At 40.9% G+C, this 20,048-nt stretch overlaps 1 protein-coding gene across 1 annotated transcript in view; it reads left to right on the top strand.

Annotated features, from left to right (window-relative positions):
• Positions 1-891: 891 nt before the first annotated feature.
• Positions 892-20,048, top strand: part of pde3b (phosphodiesterase 3B) — a 154,172-nt gene continuing 135,015 nt past the window's right edge. Inside the window, exon 1 of the mRNA XM_061963942.1 lies at positions 892-1,770. Coding sequence (XP_061819926.1) covers positions 892-1,770 — 879 coding nt within the window. The remainder of the gene's footprint in view (positions 1,771-20,048) is intronic.

Below are 20,048 nucleotides of genomic sequence, written 5' to 3'. Positions count from 1 at the left end.
GAATCTTTTGGTGCTAAACTTTGAAAACTGAAAACTATAGCGTTTGCTGTTTTTAATTAAACATATTTTTAATTGGGCAGCAGGGTGGCAGAGGGGTTAGTGCGTCTTCCTCAAAATACGAAGGTGCTGGGTTTAATCCTGCGCTCGGGATCTTTCTGTGTGGAGTTGGCATGTTCTCCCCGTGACTGCGTGGGTTCCCTCTGTACTCTGGATTCCTCCCACCTCCAAAGACATGCACCTGGGGATAGGTTGATTGGCAACACTAAATTGGCCCTAGTGTGTGAATGTGAGTGTGAATGTTGTCTGTCTATCTGTGATGAGGTGGCGACTTGTCCAGGGTGTACCCCGCCTTCAGCCCGAATGCAGCTGAGATAGGCTCCAGCGACCCCGAAAGGGACACATTACGTGGGCCCCGACTTAAACAAGTTGAAAAACTTATTTGGGTGTTACCATTTAGTGGTCAATTGCACAGAATATGTACTGAACTGTGCAATTTACTAATAAAAGTTTCAATCAATCAATCAAAGCGGTAGGAAAATGGATGGATATTTTTAAGTGTTACGTATAGTATGTGCGTGTTTGGTACATGTGCCTCTCAACGAACGTTTTTTTTCTGAGGCCTTCAAAGTGATGATGGACGTTAAAAAGATGAGAGAACATGGGCCATCATCAAAGCCGGAGCAGACCCTGACTACTCTGTCCTGTAGGCGGCGACAGCGAGCGCGTTGAGTGTAAAAACAACATCTCACCTTCATTCTTTCGTGCCACTGCTGCCTGAGCATGTTACTGGGAGCCACCATGGAGCGCATTCGCCGTCATGTAGTGCAGCGTTAAAAGCCGTCGAGTGGGGCTTTGACGTGGGGGGTTACGAGGAGTCGCCGTCGTCGAGCCATGGCCACGCGGGAAGAAGGAGAGGCGGCACACGGCAAAGCGAGGCACCACGACGGAGGCGCGAGAGTAAACAGCTCGGAGGGCTTCAGGAACGGCTACGTAAAGAGCTGCGTCACCCCCCTCAAACAGGACCAGCACGGGGGATTTTGGTTCAACGTGTGCAGGTTTTGCGGCAAAGAGTCCCAACTTGTCAAGGTCTCTGCCCTTTACGTCGGCGCCGTTGTCGTCCTGGCGCTGTCTTTCCTTCTGTCCCGGAGCTCGCAAAGTGACCCGCGTTGGGATTTGCGGACCTTGTTGTCGGGCTTTTCGCAGTCCGCCAGTCCTCTCTTCAGCATCGGCTGTGCCTTCTTCTTCCTCACCTTCTACCTGCGGAGGAGACGGAAGGAGGGTGGTCAATGGTGGCTGCTGTCACTGCCAGCGTCGTGCTATCTCGGGGACTTCGCCGTGCTGCGCTTCTTGCAATGGGGAGAGGAGCAGCACCAGATACAAATGGTCGGCAGGTTGTTGTTCGTGTTGGGATGCGTGGGTTTACTCACGCTCGTCCCCACGCTGAAACTCAAACACAGCGTGCTCGTACTGCTCTTTGCCAGCCTGGTGTGGCTGCTCTCTTTCACCAGCTTAGGCGGACTGCCCGCGCTGCTCAGACCGCTGCTCGCCTGCGTCGCTGGGCTCTGCGGCTCCTTGCTGGGGCTCGGCTTCGACCGCTGCTACCCGCCGAGGGACGCTGTGAGCGGGGGCGCCTGCACGGAGGAGAAGGTCCCGGTGATCAGAGCCAGGAGACGCTCCAGTTGTGTTTCTCTGGGGGAAACGTCAAGCAGCTATTACGGCAGCTGTAAAATGCCCCGGAGACCGTCGTTGCCCTGCATATCCAGAGAGCAGGTACGTGTAATTCCACGCACCTCCACGTTTGTTGTTATTGCAGGCCCGACGGGCCCACATGTGCAACAGAGGGAAACACGCGTGCAACTTTAACAAGTAAAATTACATCTTAAGCAGATATTGCTGTAAGTTTGAATGCCGAAACAATTAATTGTTATTTAATAATTAGAGCCTTTACATTATTCTGTATCAAATTCACAACAAGCTCTATATACAATGCAAAAACCAAAGTCTGTGGCAGGGCTATTCCACTACATTGATTTGGGGTGCACATTTCCAAAAAGCTGGCCGGGATTCAATTAGGAATTTGTGATTGCGAAAGGATTCAGGAACGATATTATCAATCATCAATCAATCAAAGTTTATTCATATAGCCCTAAATCACGAGTGTCTCAAAGGGCTGCACAAGCCACAACGACATCCTCGGCTCAGAACCCACATCAGGGCAAGAAAAAACTCAACCCAATTGGATACAATGAAAAACCATCGTAACTTGCTCCACTGTCATTTCCGTTGTGTTGATCACATCCTTTCTGGCTTAAAGTTGTGTTGCGGCTTTATATTATTGTTTTGTGTAGTTTTTATTTGTTGTGGCTTTTGCAATCGTGCTCTAGCTTAAGTTTTTGTTTTGTAACTTATGATATTGTCTTGTGGCCTTTGCGTTTGTTGTAAACTTTCTCAGCCACCGAAGCTAGAATTTTTTGTTTTTGATGATGCCACAGATGGGCAGACAGATTTGAATAACGTTTAACGTTCCTATCATTAATAGTGCTAAACTTCATATAAAGTTTGCCGTTCTTAAATGTTTTTCTTTTTCTAGTACTGATAAAATCGATTAATTCCCTTTTATAATGGTCTTGGATTGATACCTGTCTTCCGGAAGGTACATTTTCCAAGCACAGATCGATGTAGTTGAATCTAAGGAATATAAATCGATCTATCAATCGATTAATCGTTACACCTCTATTATTTAAAAAAACAAAACAGCATTTTCTGTCGTGGATATTGGTTTTTGGTCTATTTATTTTGTAAGTTACACATATTAGAAAACAATTGCCGTTTTTCAAAATGCAAGTGTCCACTGCAGTGGACGCTGGCCATTATGGGGTTAAATTGTCAATTTTTTACAGTTTACATCGGACTAAGTTCCTCTCTACAACGAAAACACTCTAGTGTTTATATTTTATTTTATTTGCTGCAAAAATGTTAAAGTCTCTGTCGTTTAACTTACCTGAAGTTGGAGCAGATGGAAGCCGAAAGAATGAGGCGAAAAGTGACTTTGGCGCTGTAAATATGGAACTTGACCCATTCTATTTTGACATAAACGCAATGCTTACCCAAATAAACCGGAAAAAATGTCCCCGGCCATCTGAACCAAACACACAACCATCGAGTTGAGTCACATTTAATATCACGTCATGCGTGTTATTACAACTACAGTACATACGCTGTCTGGCAAGCTATGTACAAACAAAACATGAAATGTGGGCTAATACTTTACTAACACTGTAATATGATTACTCACGCTTTTCAGTCAGTTCAGATTGGTGTTTTATCGCATTGTGTTGTGCATTACAAACTCAAATGCGTTTCATGCTGAAGCAGAAGCTAGCTTATCTCTTTCTGTAGCCAGCTTATATGGCTAACACCGAAGAATGCCGATGTGTTACTATGCTAGGAAAAAGAGAGAACAACAATAACAATGTCGCTACAGTTTGCTTATTAACAGGTTATGGAACATAAATGAAGTATTGTGGACGGTTTTTGAATGCATTTTTTTTAGTGATTTAGAGGTAGAATTGATTGCTCCCGTTTTGTCTTCTTGTCTCTCATAATGATTGTGAATGATAGGCAGAATAAAACAAAAAGTGAAGTTCCCCTTTAAAATTCACGCAGTCACTGATATTTAACTCTACTTACATATTTAGCATATGTAGGATGCATTAGTGTAGTGAACTGTTATATTTATTTATCACTTGTGGGGAAGTGTCAGGATGTCCAGCCATATTGGTTGCTTTAGTTTTTTGTGACTTCTGACTGTTAAAGAACACTTGACAGCTGGTGAATTAAGGAATTACATTTTTTAATGACTAGTTATTTTGTTCCATAATTTTCAACAATATTTACAGTTTTTTTCTATAATCAAACAGCAGCAATATGCTCATAGTAGTACATGTAGCCAGCAATATCCACTGCAACCGTGCAGGTAGTCATATTCTATGAAATGCCCACACCATGTCAGCAATGTTTTCCTTAACAAAAAAATACCCCTCACAAACATAGATTCAGTATTCAGCGGATGCCAAACCATCAGCTGACGCACATTGTTTTTGTGTCCTTCACACTCTTTTGCAAATGATAAGAACCCCTCCCCCAACAAAAGTACAAGCAAACTATGTAATTTGTTTCCTTGAGTTGTTTTACTCAGTATTGTGTTTGAGGCTATTAGTCGATTTGAGTCACACTGAGTTTAAAGGCCTTTAAAATAGAGAAAGGATAACTTAGGTTCAGAACACTTATTTGAGTTTTACTGTACACCAGAGTAAAGGGAGCCCACAGAAACATGAAAGTTTTGAATTCATAACTTTAAGACGTAAGACACGACTTGTTGACCTGACCTGTTTTTTAAGAGCATTTTTGAAAGGTGTTGCTCTCTTTGTAGCCATATAACAGTGTAATGTGACACAATAGCATGGAGTGCAAAAAAACATTAAATTGCAAGTTGAAAAACAGACCGAAAGTTATCACTTAGTTCGGTTGCTATGTTATTAGGGCTTATGATGTATCCAGCATTTTGTAAAACTTTAATAGGAACTGTATTATGTGACTTCTTTATTGTAACATTCTGCAGTGTTAACAGTATTGCTCCTCCTTTGATACAAAATCAGAAACCAAAATTTGGTGATTTTAGTTATTTGCTTTCTTGACACTTTGACCTAGTTTTGTGTGCCTTTCTCTGGTAACCATATTTTGATTCAACTCCTATTGCAAATGGTCACATAACCTGAGAGGAGCTCATATGCACACCAAAAACACCTAATTGCTCTTCATGCTTGCTTAAAAGAGCTGTTTGCAACATTTACACTGATGCCTGGAGAGCGCCAACTTTCCAATGTATTTCACAAAGTATATGCTGCCCTCCTACGGCTTTTCGTACGTAATGACGAAATTACCTACTTACGTAACACATGGAGTTCTGCGCATTAGCTTTAGATATTGTTAGCTAATAATAGCAATTTGGATAGCTAACATTAGCTGTCATTGAATGTTTATTCTATCATAACGACAACATGACTGCAAAATGTTTGTTGCTTCTCTTGGACTGCTTTTATATGCGCACGCGCCGCCTACGCGTATGTGTTGACAAGACCGGGCGTAAACACCAATTATTTTATTCAGGCCGGTAAAAAGGATTATTTTATAAACTTTGTAATTGTGAAAATATAGACAATTGTCAAACAAATGTGTTCCACCAATGGTAACATAAGCCAGCCGATGGTGTTCTGTTATATTTTTTTATTTGAAAAATTTTACTCTGAGGAAGCTTGCAAACCGCCTTTTTAACTAACAAAGTGACGTTACACGTGACACACATATTGTCAGGATTTTCCCCTATACAGGGTGTACCCCGCCTTCCACCCGAATGCAGCTGAGATAGGCTCCAGCGACCCCGTAAGGGACAAGCGATAGAAAATGGATGGATGGATGTATCTGATCATGGCGCGGCGCCACGGCTAAATTGAAGCCAGTACACCTTAAAACTAGGGCTGCAGATTAATTTGATAATCAATTAATCTGTCGATTATTACTTCGATTAATCGATTAATAATTGGATAAAAGAGACAAACTACATTTCTATCCTTGCCAGTATTTTATTGAAAAAAATACAGCATACTGGCGCCATGTTCTTTCAACTTGCCAAATAAAACAAGGAAAATGTTACAAAATGCAGACTTTTGACACCCCTGCTATAGATAATAACAAATTAAATGTGATAAATGTATCGATAAAAAGCAGAGCCTGACGACGCATGCACGTTTATGATAACTCTCTCGCTCTCTCTGTCTCTCCCCCTCCCTCACCCCTCCCTCACCAGTGCTGCTGCACGCACAATTTTATTTCTTTTATTTGTTGTGTTTTTAACCTTCTTAACCCTGAACGTACATTGAAAATACACGCAACCCTAACTCAAAATGCCGGACATTTGAGACATTTAAGAAACACTGCCCGACAGCCCCGCAAAAGAGGACATGTCCGTGAAAAGAGGACGTATGGTCAGGACCTAGCCCGGTCGCTGCTAGCATGCTAGCAGCTAACGGGCTAGGATAGACTGACCATACGTCCTCTTTTCACAGGACATGTCCTCTTTTGCGGAGCTGTCAGGGCGGAGTTTCTTAAATGCCTTAAATGTCCGGCATTTTGAGTATTGTTTACACAACGTGCAGTACGCTACTTAATACATCCGTGTGGAAACTCGTTCGGTACACTTCCGCACCGAAACAAAACCCCCGTACCGAAACGGTTTGATACAAATACACATACTGTTACACCCCTATTATTTTGATTATTGTTTCTCAGATGTTTGTAAATGTTGCAGTTTATAAATAAAGGTTAAAAAAACAAAAGAAAAAAATGTAGCCTCTGCGCATGCGCATAGCATAGATCCAACGAATTGATGACTAAATTAATCACCAACTATTTTTATAAACGATTTTAATCGATTTAATCGATTAGTTGTTGCAGCCCTACTTAAAACATTTTTTTTTTTACGTGGAAACAAAAATAACGTAATATATTGTATGAAAGGATAATAGCCTATTGTTTACACACTACTGACTAGGGATGCGCAGAAAATGTGGCCACTGAAAAACTTTAAACAACCGCAAGCAAGACGCACGCGAGTGTCTGGAGCCTTGACGGTAAGACGCTTTGCCGCACCTTTGCTTCGGCGGCTGGTGGCTTGGGCGATTGGGCGGCAGCTCTCGAGCGGCAGGACGCCAGGCTAACCCAACCCTTAGAGCCAATCCTTGTCCTCAAGTTATGAGTATGACTTTTCTGAACATGTGATGCCAGAACAGTGGCAATTGCTAAAGACTGCAAGGGGAGCTCAGTTTCCCCTAAAATAAAAATAAAAATAGTCAAATATAGGGCTGGGCGATATTTCGATATACTCGATATATCGCTGGTTTGTCTCTGTGCGATATAGAAAATGACTATATCTTGATATTCGAGTATATGTTCTCACGCAGTTGCTTTTAGCTGCTGGCATTACACTACAGGCTCTTCCCATTCTTTCTTCTCTCTCCTTCTCACAGACAGCAAGCGCACCTTCTTACATACGTCACATACGTATACGCCCTTGTGGATTAGAGAGGTAGCAGCATGGGTAACATTAGCTGTGGTGCGAGTGGTAATATGAGAGAAAGAACGTGCGAATTTGGTAACAAATGAAGGAAGAATGAATTCCCAAGAAAAACAGCACGGGGTCCATCGTCTGGCGGTGGTTTGGCTTCAAGTGGGAATATGTCGAACAGACAACCATATATGTCAAGTGTGGGGCAAAAGCGTTGCTACAAAAAGTAGAATTGCTGCTAATATGTAGCATCATTTGAAAAGTCACCTGCTAGAGAATGAAGAGTGCTTAATCTACATGCCAACATCTCCGTTCGGTGCTACACCAACAAAATGCCGAGGCAACCATTTCCACATCAACACCGTATGAAAAAAATAGTCCACAACATAAGGAAATAACGTCCACCGGAACCTACCACATAGCGAAGGACGTACACTATTTGATTTCCTATTATGCAGCTCATTTTTATTTGACAGTTATTGAAATATCTTGTGTGACATCATGCACAAAAGTGCACTTTATTTGTTTTAAACTATTGTAGTGGCGTTCTGTACAAAAAGTGCACTTTAATTTAGTGTTGTTTTGATTTGTCATCTTAGAGACATCATCCACAAACATGCACCAATAGCTTGTTTTAAAATGTCTCTGACAATCGTGCACTTTCTGTTTTGAAATGACATGAATGTTTGTGCCACTGCTTAATAACTGTTTAATAAATACAGTTTTGGTCAATTGACTTAGTTGTGATTTTCCTCTCTGCATGAAAGTTTAAAATGAGCATATATTAATGCAGTATGAACAAGAATGTTTTAATGTAGACACATAGCATCATCATACTGGTGTGATTGCATGCATCAAGTGTTCATTCAAGGCTAAGGCAAAATATAGAGGTATACAGGTAAAATCCAGTAAATTAGAATATTTTGAAAAACTTGATTTATTTCAGTAATTGCATTCAAAAGGTGTAACTTGTACATTATATTTATTCATTGCACACAGACTGATGCATTCAAATGTTTATTTCATTTAATTTTGATGATTTGAAGTGGCAACAAATGAAAATCCAAAATTCCGTGTGTCACAAAATTAGAATATTGTGTAAGGCTAATACAAAAAAGGGATTTTTAGAAATGTTGGCCAACTGAAAAGTATGAAAATGAAAAATATGAGCATGTAAAATACTCAATACTTGGTTGGAGCTCCTTTTGCCTCAATTACTGCGTTAATGCGGCGTGGCATGGAGTTGATGAGTTTCTGGCACTGCTCAAGTGTTATGAGAGCCCAGGTTGCTCTGATAGGGGCCTTCAACTCTTCTGCGTTTTTGGGTCTGGCATTCTGCATCTTCCTTTTCACAATACCCCACAGATTTTCTATGGGGCTAAGGTCAGGGGAGTTGGCGGGCCAATTTAGAACAGAAATACCATGGTCCGTAAACCAGGCACGGGTAGATTTTGCGCTGTGTGCAGGCGCCAAGTCCTGTTGGAACTTGAAATCTCCATCTCCATAGAGCAGGTCAGCAGCAGGAAGCATGAAGTACTCTAAAACTTGCTGGTAGACGGCTGCGTTGACCCTGGATCTCAGGAAACAGAGTGGACCGACACCAGCAGATGACATGGCACCCCAAACCATCACTGATGGTGGAAACTTTACACTAGACTTCAGGCAACGTGGATCCTGTGCCTCTCCTGTCTTCCTCCAGACTCTGGGACCTCGATTTCCAAAGGAAATGCAAAATTTGCATGGTTGGGTGATGGTTTGGGGTGCCATGTCATCTGCTGGTGTCGGTCCACTCTGTTTCCTGAGATCCAGGGTCAACGCAGCCGTCTACCAGCAAGTTTTAGAGCACTTCATGCTTCCTGCTGCTGACCTGCTCTATGGAGATGGAGATTTCAAGTTCCAACAGGACTTGGCGCCTGCACACAGCGCAAAATCTACCCGTGCCTGGTTTACGGACCATGGTATTTCTGTTCTAAATTGGCCCGCCAACTCCCCTGACCTTAGCCCCATAGAAAATCTGTGGGGTATTGTGAAAAGGAAGATGCAGAATGCCAGACCCAAAAACGCAGAAGAGTTGAAGGCCACTATCAGAGCAACCTGGGCTCTCATAACACCTGAGCAGTGCCAGAAACTCATCGACTCCATGCCATGCCGCATTAACGCAGTAATTGAGGCAAAAGGAGCTCCAACCAAGTATTGAGTATTGTACATGCTCATATTTTTCATTTTCATACTTTTCAGTTGGCCAACATTTCTAAAAATCCCTTTTTTGTATTAGCCTTAAGTAATATTCTAATTTTGTGACACACGGAATTTTGGATTTTCATTTGTTGCCACTTCAAATCATCAAAATTAAATGAAATAAACATTTGAATGCATCAGTCTGTGTGCAATGAATAAATATAATGTACAAGTTACACCTTTTGAATGCAATTACTGAAATAAATCAAGTTTTTCAAAATATTCTAATTTACTGGCTTTTACCTGTATATCGTGTATCCTGACATGGCCTAAAAATATTGAGATATTAAAAAAAGGCCATATCGCCCAGCCCTAGTCAAATATGACTTTTGTGTTTGCATTTAATTGACTAAATGCGTTAGGATGCGTTAAACTTTTGTTTATAATCCGCTAGTTTGGTGACAGCAGGTGCAACTTAATGCTCGACTTTGTCCCGCCTACGGACGCTGAGCCAATGAATAACAGTGATTGAAAGGGGCCGCCGATGATTGGATGACCAATCTCGGCGGAATCCCTTTTTGATTGACGGCAAAATGAGCGAATCAGCAATCTTGAAATATAAAACACTGCCAAAGCATTTTTCAACTTTCATTTTGTTTTTCCATTTGATATGGAGACATTTATAATATTTAAAGTGAAGTTTTCTTCGTAAAAACTTGTATGTTCATATATTTTATCTGTGGTTATGTTTAGAGAAGCTGGAAAATAGCTTACCCTATTTGAAAGACCAGCAGCTGCAAAACGATGTAAGAACAAATATGTTAATAGAATTACTAACTGACTTGTTTTTAAGTGTATGTAAATTATTTTATCATTAAAAAAAAAAATATATGCATCAACAGTTATGCAAATTATATGATGTCACATTGATCACGCCCCCACCGCCACATGTTTATTGCAAACTGTGGCAAACCCTAACTGCCTACAAACACTTGCTAATGTGTAATGTCATGTAGTAGCACATTATTGCCTCTTCGAAATAATCACATTTTGTTTGTTTGTCAGAAGCAATATAGACAAACGTAGAGGTATGGTGGACGGGTTGGGTCCACATCCATAAATTTCACTTTAGGTACCATTGCAAGATAAGATCGTATTTTGCTGTTTTTTTTCTCCTAAAACAAATGATGCATGAATCAGGGTCATTCTGGTTTCTCTTTAAGGCTTTACTTAGTGGCGCAGTAGCACCAAGATAGGTAGCTGTTAAATTTGTGAATCATTCAGTCATTATATGATCATTATTATCCAGCCATAGATGGTAAACTGCACACTCCAGTATATGGCTGATGACGGTTGACAAAACCAGACTCAGGTCTAGATTCAAAAGTTAGTAAGCAGACTCGCACAGTGCAAGCTTTAACGTGTCAAATCTGATCACGGATGCTGTCTGAGCAGCAATCCTAAACAGCCTAATGGTGTTCTGTAAATACAATCTATAGTGTCTCTCTTTCGGTTATTTTCAGCACGCATGTGGCTTGCATTGCTTGTTTTCCCCTTTTTAAGTGTGAGTGAGTACGTCGACTGCGAGTCTGCAGCTGTCTGCGGGTGGATTTTGTCACCGAAACAACGTCATTACTGTGCATGATAGCAACCTCAAAACAGGTTGAGATGCAAAGATGCAGCGTGCAATGTAGATCATGCTTTAAAATAGTTGCAGTTAAAAATGTAATAAATAATATAATGAGACATTGTCCAAGTGCTAATCATTTAAAATGTCAACTTCTTAGTACAAGTACAGACATAGTTTAATTCAAATGACCTTCAGTAGGGTTGTGCAATATAAACGATACATATATTCCAAGGACCAGGAATAGCTAAGCATGCAACTCACAAAGCGAGAGAGCGCAGCAGGAGACACGAAGTGATACTAACTGCAAGGGATGTAACGATAAACAGCATAACGATTGGCTTAGGCGATATATCGATTTGATCGCTAAATTTTTTGCAGACGCTTAAAAAAAAATTCTCATCTTGCACCATCCTATTACCGTATTTTCCGCACTATAAGGCGCACCTAAAAACCACAAATTTTCTCAAAAGCTGACAGTGCGCCTTATAACCCGGTGCGCTTTATATATGGATAAATATTAAGATTCATTTTCATAAAGTTTAGGTCTCGCAACTACGGTAAACAGCCGCCATCTTTTTTCCCCGTAGAAGAAGCGCGCGGTGCATGCTGGGATATGTGACGTTTCATTTCCATTTGTGTGTTTATGTAAAGACCCCAAAATGGCTCCTATTAAGTGTGTTGTCTGTCTAATTATAAATAATGCAGACGAGGCGTGTTAACTGAGTTCTCAACGTTTACTCACAGCGTGCTCATAACCACATTCTAACTCCCAGCATACAACGCTTCTCAGGGCTACCGCGCATGCTCGTAACTATCGTTGCATGCTGGGTAGTGTAGTTGTTATATTTGCTAGCTCATAACAGCACATTGAGAGACACGCTTACGCGCTTAATTCAATACTCGCCGTCATTCCGGGTGGATTGACAAAAGACCTCCAGCCGCTAGATATTGGTGTCAACAGGGCATTCGAAGCTAGACTGCTAACTGCGTGGGAACAATGGATGACAGAAGGCGAACACACCTTCACTAAGACGAGGAGGCAGCGCCAGACGACGCCAACATCTGCCAGTGGATCGTAAATTTGCCCAACTTTTCACTTCGGACACCGAAGACGAAGGATTTACGAATGAAGAATAACTTCAGAAAGTGAGCGCTATGTTTATTTTGTGTGTTGTGACATTAACGTTCGAGCAACATTATGTTGCTATTGCTCTGCACTATTTTGAATTTTACTATGTTTGTGATTGCACATTTGCGTACATTTTGGGAGTGAACAGAGTTGTTAGAACGCTGGTTTTTAATATATTATTAAAGTTTGACTGACCTATCTGACTGTTTTTTTTGACATTCCCTTTAGCGCAGCGTAGGCGCGGCTTATAGTCCGGGGCGGCTTATTGGTGGACAAAGTTATGAAATATGCCATTCATTGAAGGTGCGGCTAATAATCCGGTGCGCCTTATAGTGCGGAAAATACGGTACTTCTTTAGCCGCACACATAGCAAAACATGGCTAACGCTAACGAGAGCGAGACATTTGTTCCCAAGATAATAAAAGTGTTGTCACTACTTAACCTTGGTTTAGTGGCAACATGCGTGGAACACATGACTGCACGGTGCGAAGTTTGTTTCATTGGCACAACTACCGTATTTTCCGCACTATAAGGCGCACCGGATTATTAGCCGCACCTTCTATGAATTACATATTTCATAATTTTGTCCACCAATAAGCCGCCCCGGACTAAAAGCCGCGCCTACGCTGCGCTAAAGTGAATGTCAAAAAAACGCTGCGCTAAAGTGAATGTCAAAAAAACAGTCAGATAGTTCAGTCAAACTTTAATAATATATTGAAAACCAGCGTTCTAACAACTCTGTCCCAAAATGTACGCAAATGTGCAATCACAAACATAGTAAAATTCAAAATGGTGTAGAGCAATAGTAACATAATGTTGCTCGAACGTTAATGTCACAACACACAAAATAAACATAGCGCTCACCTTCTGAAGTTATTCTTCATTCGTAAATCCTTCGAATTCTTCGTCTTCGGTGTCCGAATTGAAAAGTTGCGCAAGCGTGGGATCCAAAATGGCCGGTTCCGTCTCGTAGAAGTCATCGGGAGTCAGTGTCGCTGTTGTTCTGTGAATCCTGCCTTCCGGAAAGCTCGGACCACAGTTGTGACCGAAATATCTGCCCAAGCATTTACGATCCACTGGCAAATGTTGGCGTATGTCGTCCGAGGCTGTCTGCCCGTCTTAGTGAAGGTGTGTTCGCCTTCGGAGCTGTGTGAAAAAAGCCACCCGGCCTCTTCGCGTAAACTTCCCTTAACCACTCGCTCATCTTTTCTTCATCCATCCATCCCTTCGAGTTAGCTTTTATGATGACGCCGGCTGGAAAGGTCTCTTTTGGCAAGGTCTTCCTTTTGAATATCACCATGAGTGGAAGTTAGCATGGCAAGCTAGAACCACAGTGAAGGATGACTTCTCATTCCCTGTGGAGCGAATATTCACCGTACGTGCTCCCGTTCCACAGTGCGGTTCAGTTGCTGTGAAATACGGTAGTAATCCGTGTGCGGATGGAGAGATTGCGTCTTTTTATGAACCGGATCGTTTATTAGGAGCCATTTTGTGGTCTTTACAGATGTAAACAGGAAATGAAACGTACGGTGATATCCGCGCGTTTTTTCTTCTTCTTCCGGGGGCGGGTGAAGCGCTTCCTGTTCTATGGGGGCGGGTGAAGCGCTTCCTGTTCTATGGGGGCGGGTGAAGCGCTTCCTGTTCTATGGGGGCGGGTGCTTTCCTTGGCGGTTGCTTGCGTAGAAGAAGAAGCGCTTCCTGTTCTACCGGGAAAAAAGATGGCGGCTGTTTACCGAAGTTGCGAGACCGAAACTTTATGAAAATGAATCGTAATAAAGCGCACCGGGTTATTAGGCGCACTGTCAGCTTTTGAGAAAAATTGTGGTTTTTAGGTGCGCCTTTTAGTGCGGAAAATACGGTAACTCGTTCCAGCATCTGAAAACGAAGCCTCCATCCGAGTGTGGCAAATACAACTCTTTATGAGGCGAACAAGACGCAACAACAAAACAACTACAGGCCTAAAAATCACCTTACTATGGTGGAATAATTTACACCAGGTATTTATGATGAGAAAGAAGCACAATATGTAGAGCGATCACTAAAGCAGTCGATTTGCACACCGCCAAGATCTGTTAATGAAATAGGCTGCGTTTACTTTATCCACTCACTGAAAGAAACTATAGTCCTCAATGTTTTACTTCATTATTTATTTGGATACAATACTGCGTGGCGCAGTGGAAGAATGGCCGTGCGCGACCCGAGGGTCCCTGGTTCAATCCCCACCTAGTACCAACCTCGTCATGTCCGTTGTGTCCTGAGCAAGACACTTCACCCTTGCTCCTGATGGGTGCTGGTTAGCGCCTTGCATGGCAGCTCCCTCCATCAGTGTGTGAATGTGTGTGTGAATGGGTAAATGTGGAAGTAGTGTCAAAGCGCTTTGAGTTCCTTGAAGGTAGAAAAGCGCTATACAAGTACAACCCATTTATCATTTATTATTTATTTAATATGACAGTTTTATTTACTGAAGTATATTATTCAAGGAAGAAGCTTGAAGTTTGTACTTTTTTGATCTCAATGTTGGTGATTATTTGCATGCAAAATGTGCAATGCTACATTTTTGTTAACAAAAGTATTCTATTCAAGCAGAAGTATTGCATTCCAAGGGAAGTTCCTAATTTGATTATTTGAAAAGGATTCTATAAAAAGTATATATAAATATACATATATGTATATATATATATACATATACTGTATATATACAGTGTTTCCCACACATTCATTTATTTGTGGCGGCCCGCCACGAAAGAATTACGTCCGCCACAAATGGATTTTTCGGCTTTTGACTCGCTCGACCGCTCATAAAAGCAATGGGACTGTCTGTGAATGTTGCTTGTAGTTACAACTCCGGTGCAGTAGGTGGCGGTAACTCCGCCAATAGCACTTAATTCACCTGGTGGGCCAGAAGAAGAAGAAGAAGAAGAAGAAGCGGGACGGACGGATGAAACGGGATCAAAATACGAGGGTAATATAGGTTCTAGGTAGATATGTTATAGCTGCATCGCTCGCGGCTCGTCATATATTTAACGTTAATCCGCTGCTTCATTAACACCGCCGCTGTTTGACTCGTGGGCCGGGGCAGACGAACGTAGTAAAAGTCACGTGTTACCCTACCGACGAGCTAACGTGTCCAGGTTATAGCCCTGTTGTCAATAAACACGTGGACTGAAGCTAAATTGTCCACTGTCCACTGCAGCATGTGAATGCAATGAAAAGAATAAAATCTGAGCCAACCAGCTGTTAAAATGTTGTCCAGGTTAATGTTTTGGCCATTAAAGGCCCTTCATTTCAAGATTTCAACTGTGATCGGGCTTTAAACAGGTGGCTGACCTGTTCAGATGGGTGTAACTGCTAATGGTCAAATAATGTGAAATAGCATTTAATTTTACATGTATGCAATGCCATTTAAATGTCATTATAGATAATAATAATAATAATAAATACTGTGTAGTGTGGTAAATAGTCAACGGGGAGAATTTTAGTAAGATATAAGCCATGAGCACTACACAGCCAGAAAAAAACCCTAGGCAGGACAAGTAAAAATATTGGGGCAAGTAGATTTGAGAAGTCGGGCAAGTAGAAAAAAACCTTAACGTTGAACCCTGCATGGGTTGAGCTGCTGCCGCTTAAGGTTAGACGGCACTGTACATAGAGCGGTTCTGCTCGTTAGTAATAAATTCTAATGTTGGATGTTCACTCCTTCATACAGATGAGTATAGAAAAATATTTTCAACGGCCGAAAAGGGCTCGACTTGGAGAGGAGGTAGGCCTACAGTCCGGACCACAGGTGCGACCTGTTCAGCAGCAGGAGGAGGAGGAGGAGGTTGACTGACTCTGGCAGGACACCTCTGCCTCTGTTTCACTTTATGTTGCTGGTAAATAATATGGTTGTAGTAGTAGGCTAAAGTTAAATTATTTAGTATTCACTAATTAAAGGGGTAGAGCTTTAAGAGACATTTTAGCTTTTATATTTTATAAGATATATTTTTTGTAAGAACCACAATTAATAAATATATTTCAGTGAATCACTAATTGTTCAAATCTGTATATAAATATGTACATAAAATGTTGTATTATATTCCAACTCCGCGTTCTTGGTCATCGCCGCTGCCGCCGCCACCCCCCGCCCCCCAACCACACCACCACAAATAGATGCCTGTCCTGTGGGAAACACTGATATATATATATATATATATATATATATATATATATATATATATATATATATATATATATATATATATATATATATATATATATATATATAATGTAGTAACGGGCACATTTCTAATAACATTTAATATTTACGTATTTTGATCATTTTAAGCATGCAAGGCGCATTTATTTAAAAAAAAACGCATCACAACGTTTTCTTTATGTGTGGGGTCTGTGACAGATAAGATTTAAAAAATCTTTAGGGATTCAACAGTGAACGTTATAATGACAAACTCGTTAGTATTGCCATTTAAATTAAAATTATCGTAAAATCGGGATTCATAACACTTTGGATAAACTCTTGGACTGGTGATTCTTGTCATTCAATGTAAAAGCATTCTTGTGCTAGCTCATTAGCTAGCTTAAATGCTAACATGAACACGAGAGACATTAAATGGTAAATGGGTCATACTGTATAGTGCTATTCTCCCTGAGAGGTACTTAAAGTGCTTTGACACTATTTCCACATTCACACATTCCCACACTGATGGTTGGAGCTGTCATGCAAGGCCCTAACCATGAGCATGGGTGAAGTGTCTTGCTCAAGGACACATCAGACGTGACTCAGATGGCGGAAGCTGGGGATCGAACCAGGAACCCTTAATTTGCTGGCATGGCCGCTCTACCATCCGAGCCACACCATCCCCATTAACGTCTCAACCCCAATATACTCACACAGATGTCTGAGCAATGAAACTATACTCAAAGTAATAATGACACCAGGAAGTGATACGCCCAAAACCCATTTTTTAATTTATCATTAAAATCACCCTTGATCCTTTACAAATTAAAATGGAAGAAGATAAACATATTCAAACACTCAAATACAAAGAATATGCTTTTTTTTAAATACAATTTGGTTAAAAGATTTCAGTGTGTGTATAAGTACTCATTTTGCACATTTCACAATACCATGATAATAATAGTAAATTGTTGCATCCCTAGTAGAGATGTCGAATAATATTGGATTGCCGATTTTATCGGCCGATAAATGCTTTAAAATGTAATGTTATCGGTATCAGTTTCTAAATTATCGGTATCGGTTTCAAAAAGTAAAATGTATGACTTTTTAAAACGCCGCTGTGTACACGGACGGAGGGAGAAGTACGGCACGCAAAGGCAATGCCTTTGCGTGCAGGCCCAGTCACATAATATCTACGGCTTTTGACTCACACAAGCGAATGCAAATCATACTTGGTCAACAGCCATACAGGTCACACTGAGGGTGGCCGTATAAACAACTTTAACACTGTTACAAATATGCGCCACACTGTGAACCCACACCAAACAAGAATGACAAACACATTTCGGGAGAACATCCGCACCGTAACACAACATAAACACAACAGAACAAATACCCAGAACCCATTGCAGTACTAACTTTTCCGGGACGCTACAATATACACCCCCCAAAATAGACCAACAATCTTTTTGTATTTCGAAACTTAAATATGTCTTGTTTGGTCGGGTATACAAAAGTAATTTGTAATAAAATAGTATCCATATATTTAAAGACAAATATTTGCGTTTCTATTCATTATTAGTATTAATATTTAGCTCTGTGTTTCCTTTTTGTTGATTTTTTTCCAGGCCCATTAAAAAAACAGCCACATTTACGCAAGTGGCCAGCGAATCAACAATTGGACCTAATCAGACATTTGATCGTTTGTAGTGTGAAACATGTACATTAAATAAGAAAATACAAAAGTAGAGCTATATTTATACTAACGATTATACTCACGTAAGGAGTCTTTCGATGCACAAATTAATTTTCCGCATTCTCTGGATTCATACACACACGCAGATAAAGGGGATGCATGAATTCCAATAGGTAGCATGTCTCGCCGGTGTTTGCATTGACAGAAAATAAAAAGATTTAAAGCACAATGGCTCAACGTTAGTCCTGCTAGTGGGACTCTAGGGAGACAAGCAAAGCAGCCTGTTGGGCAGGCATCTGAAGTCCACAACTGTCGTTGTTTAATGAAAAACAGTGCAGTCTTAAATGCACGCAGAGGACTTCACGGAAGTGAAACGAGGTGACCAGCTGGTTGAAAAGCCAACATCTGGAAAAGTTTGTTTATGGCGTGGTCATGGAGCTCTGTGCCCATACACGATGGTTTCTGTCATGGGCAGAAGCCGCCTCATGGGGATTCATAAGGAGTCACTGTTGCTTTTTGTGTTGCATATCAAATTTGTAAGTTGATATGCAGCGTAGCCTGCTTTTTAAATGTTAATATTGCTGACGATCACCCTCATTTAATTGTGGCAGCCAAAATCGTGAACGTGATTCAAATTTGATTAATTGTGCAGCCCTAGTTGAAGTCATCGTTTTCTTTCGACTACAAACGAGTTGTGATCAACAGCACCTCTGCCGGTTGTAGCCAAGTAATGCTCTCCATTTAGTCTCATTTGCTTCAAGACGTGATCATTCAACAATAGTAAGCTGAAATAAATGAATCGAATACCACAAATACAATCATTGCCACCTTCTCAACACAGTATGTACTTATGAGTGTCATGCCAATAATTAATCTAGGCTGACCTTTAGACAAAAACGTATTTTTTTCTAGCACACATTTGAACATGAACATAGAACAGTGTATTCTCATTAACCTCAACATAGGTATAAATGTACAATATACAACGCAATAGCAAAAGCAATGTTTTCCTTCATAAAATATAAAGTGTAGTTTTGATTGACACTGTCAGAGAGTTATTATTTATTATTGTGGTTGTAGTTTGTAGTGGTGTATGACAGCACTACATTGAACTGAGGGATGTCCCTTATATATTTTCTATCTACAAAACCCAAAACCAGTGAAGTTAACACGTTGTGTGATTCGTAAATAAAAACAGAATACAATGATTTAGAAATCCTTTACAACTTATATTCAGTTGAATAGACTGCAAAGACAAGATATTTAAGGTTCGAACTGAGAAACTGATTTTTTTTCAAATAATTATTAACTTAGAATTTAATGGCAGCATCACATTGCAATAAAGTTAGCACAAAGGCATTTTTACCACTGTGTTACATGGGCTTTCCTTTTAATGACACTCAGTAAACATTTGGGAATTTTTGAAGCTTTTCAGGTGGAATTATTTCCCATTCTTGCTTGATGTACAGCTTAAGTTGTTCAACAGTCCGGGGTCGCGGTTGTCGTATTTTACGCTTCATAATGCACCACACATTTTCAATGGGAGACAGGTCTGGACTACAGGCAGTTCAGTCTAGTACCCGCACTCTTTTACTACGCAGCCACGCTGTTGTAACACGTGCAGAATGTGGCTTGGCAATGTCTTTCTGAAATAAGCAGGGGCGTCCATGAAAAATACGTTGTTTGGATGGCAACATATGTTGCTCCAAAACCTGTATGTACCTTTCAGCATTAATAGTGCCTTCACAGATGTGTAAGTTACCCATGTCTTGGGCACTAATACACCCCCATACCAGCTTAGATGTTGGCTTTTGAAGTTTGGGCCTATAACAGTCCGGATGGTTATTTTCCTCTTTGGTCCGGAAGACATGACATGTCCACAGTTTCCAAAAACAATTACAAATGTGGTCTCATCAGACCACAGAAAACATTTCCACTTTGCATCAGTCCATCTTAGATAAGCTCAGGCCCAGCGAAGCCGGCGACGTTTCTGGGTGTTGTTGATAAATGGCTTTGGCTTTGCATAGTAGAGTTTTGACTTACACTTACGGTAGTTACTGACAGTGTTTTTTTTGAAGAGTTCCTGAGCCCATTTAGTGATATCCTTTACCCACCGAT

Source organism: Nerophis lumbriciformis, linkage group LG06 (assembly GCF_033978685.3).
Source record: "Nerophis lumbriciformis linkage group LG06, RoL_Nlum_v2.1, whole genome shotgun sequence".
Taxonomy (NCBI): domain Eukaryota; kingdom Metazoa; phylum Chordata; class Actinopteri; order Syngnathiformes; family Syngnathidae; genus Nerophis; species Nerophis lumbriciformis.
Note: the sequence above shows the minus strand (reverse complement) of the source record. Positions and strands in the feature narration are given on the sequence as shown.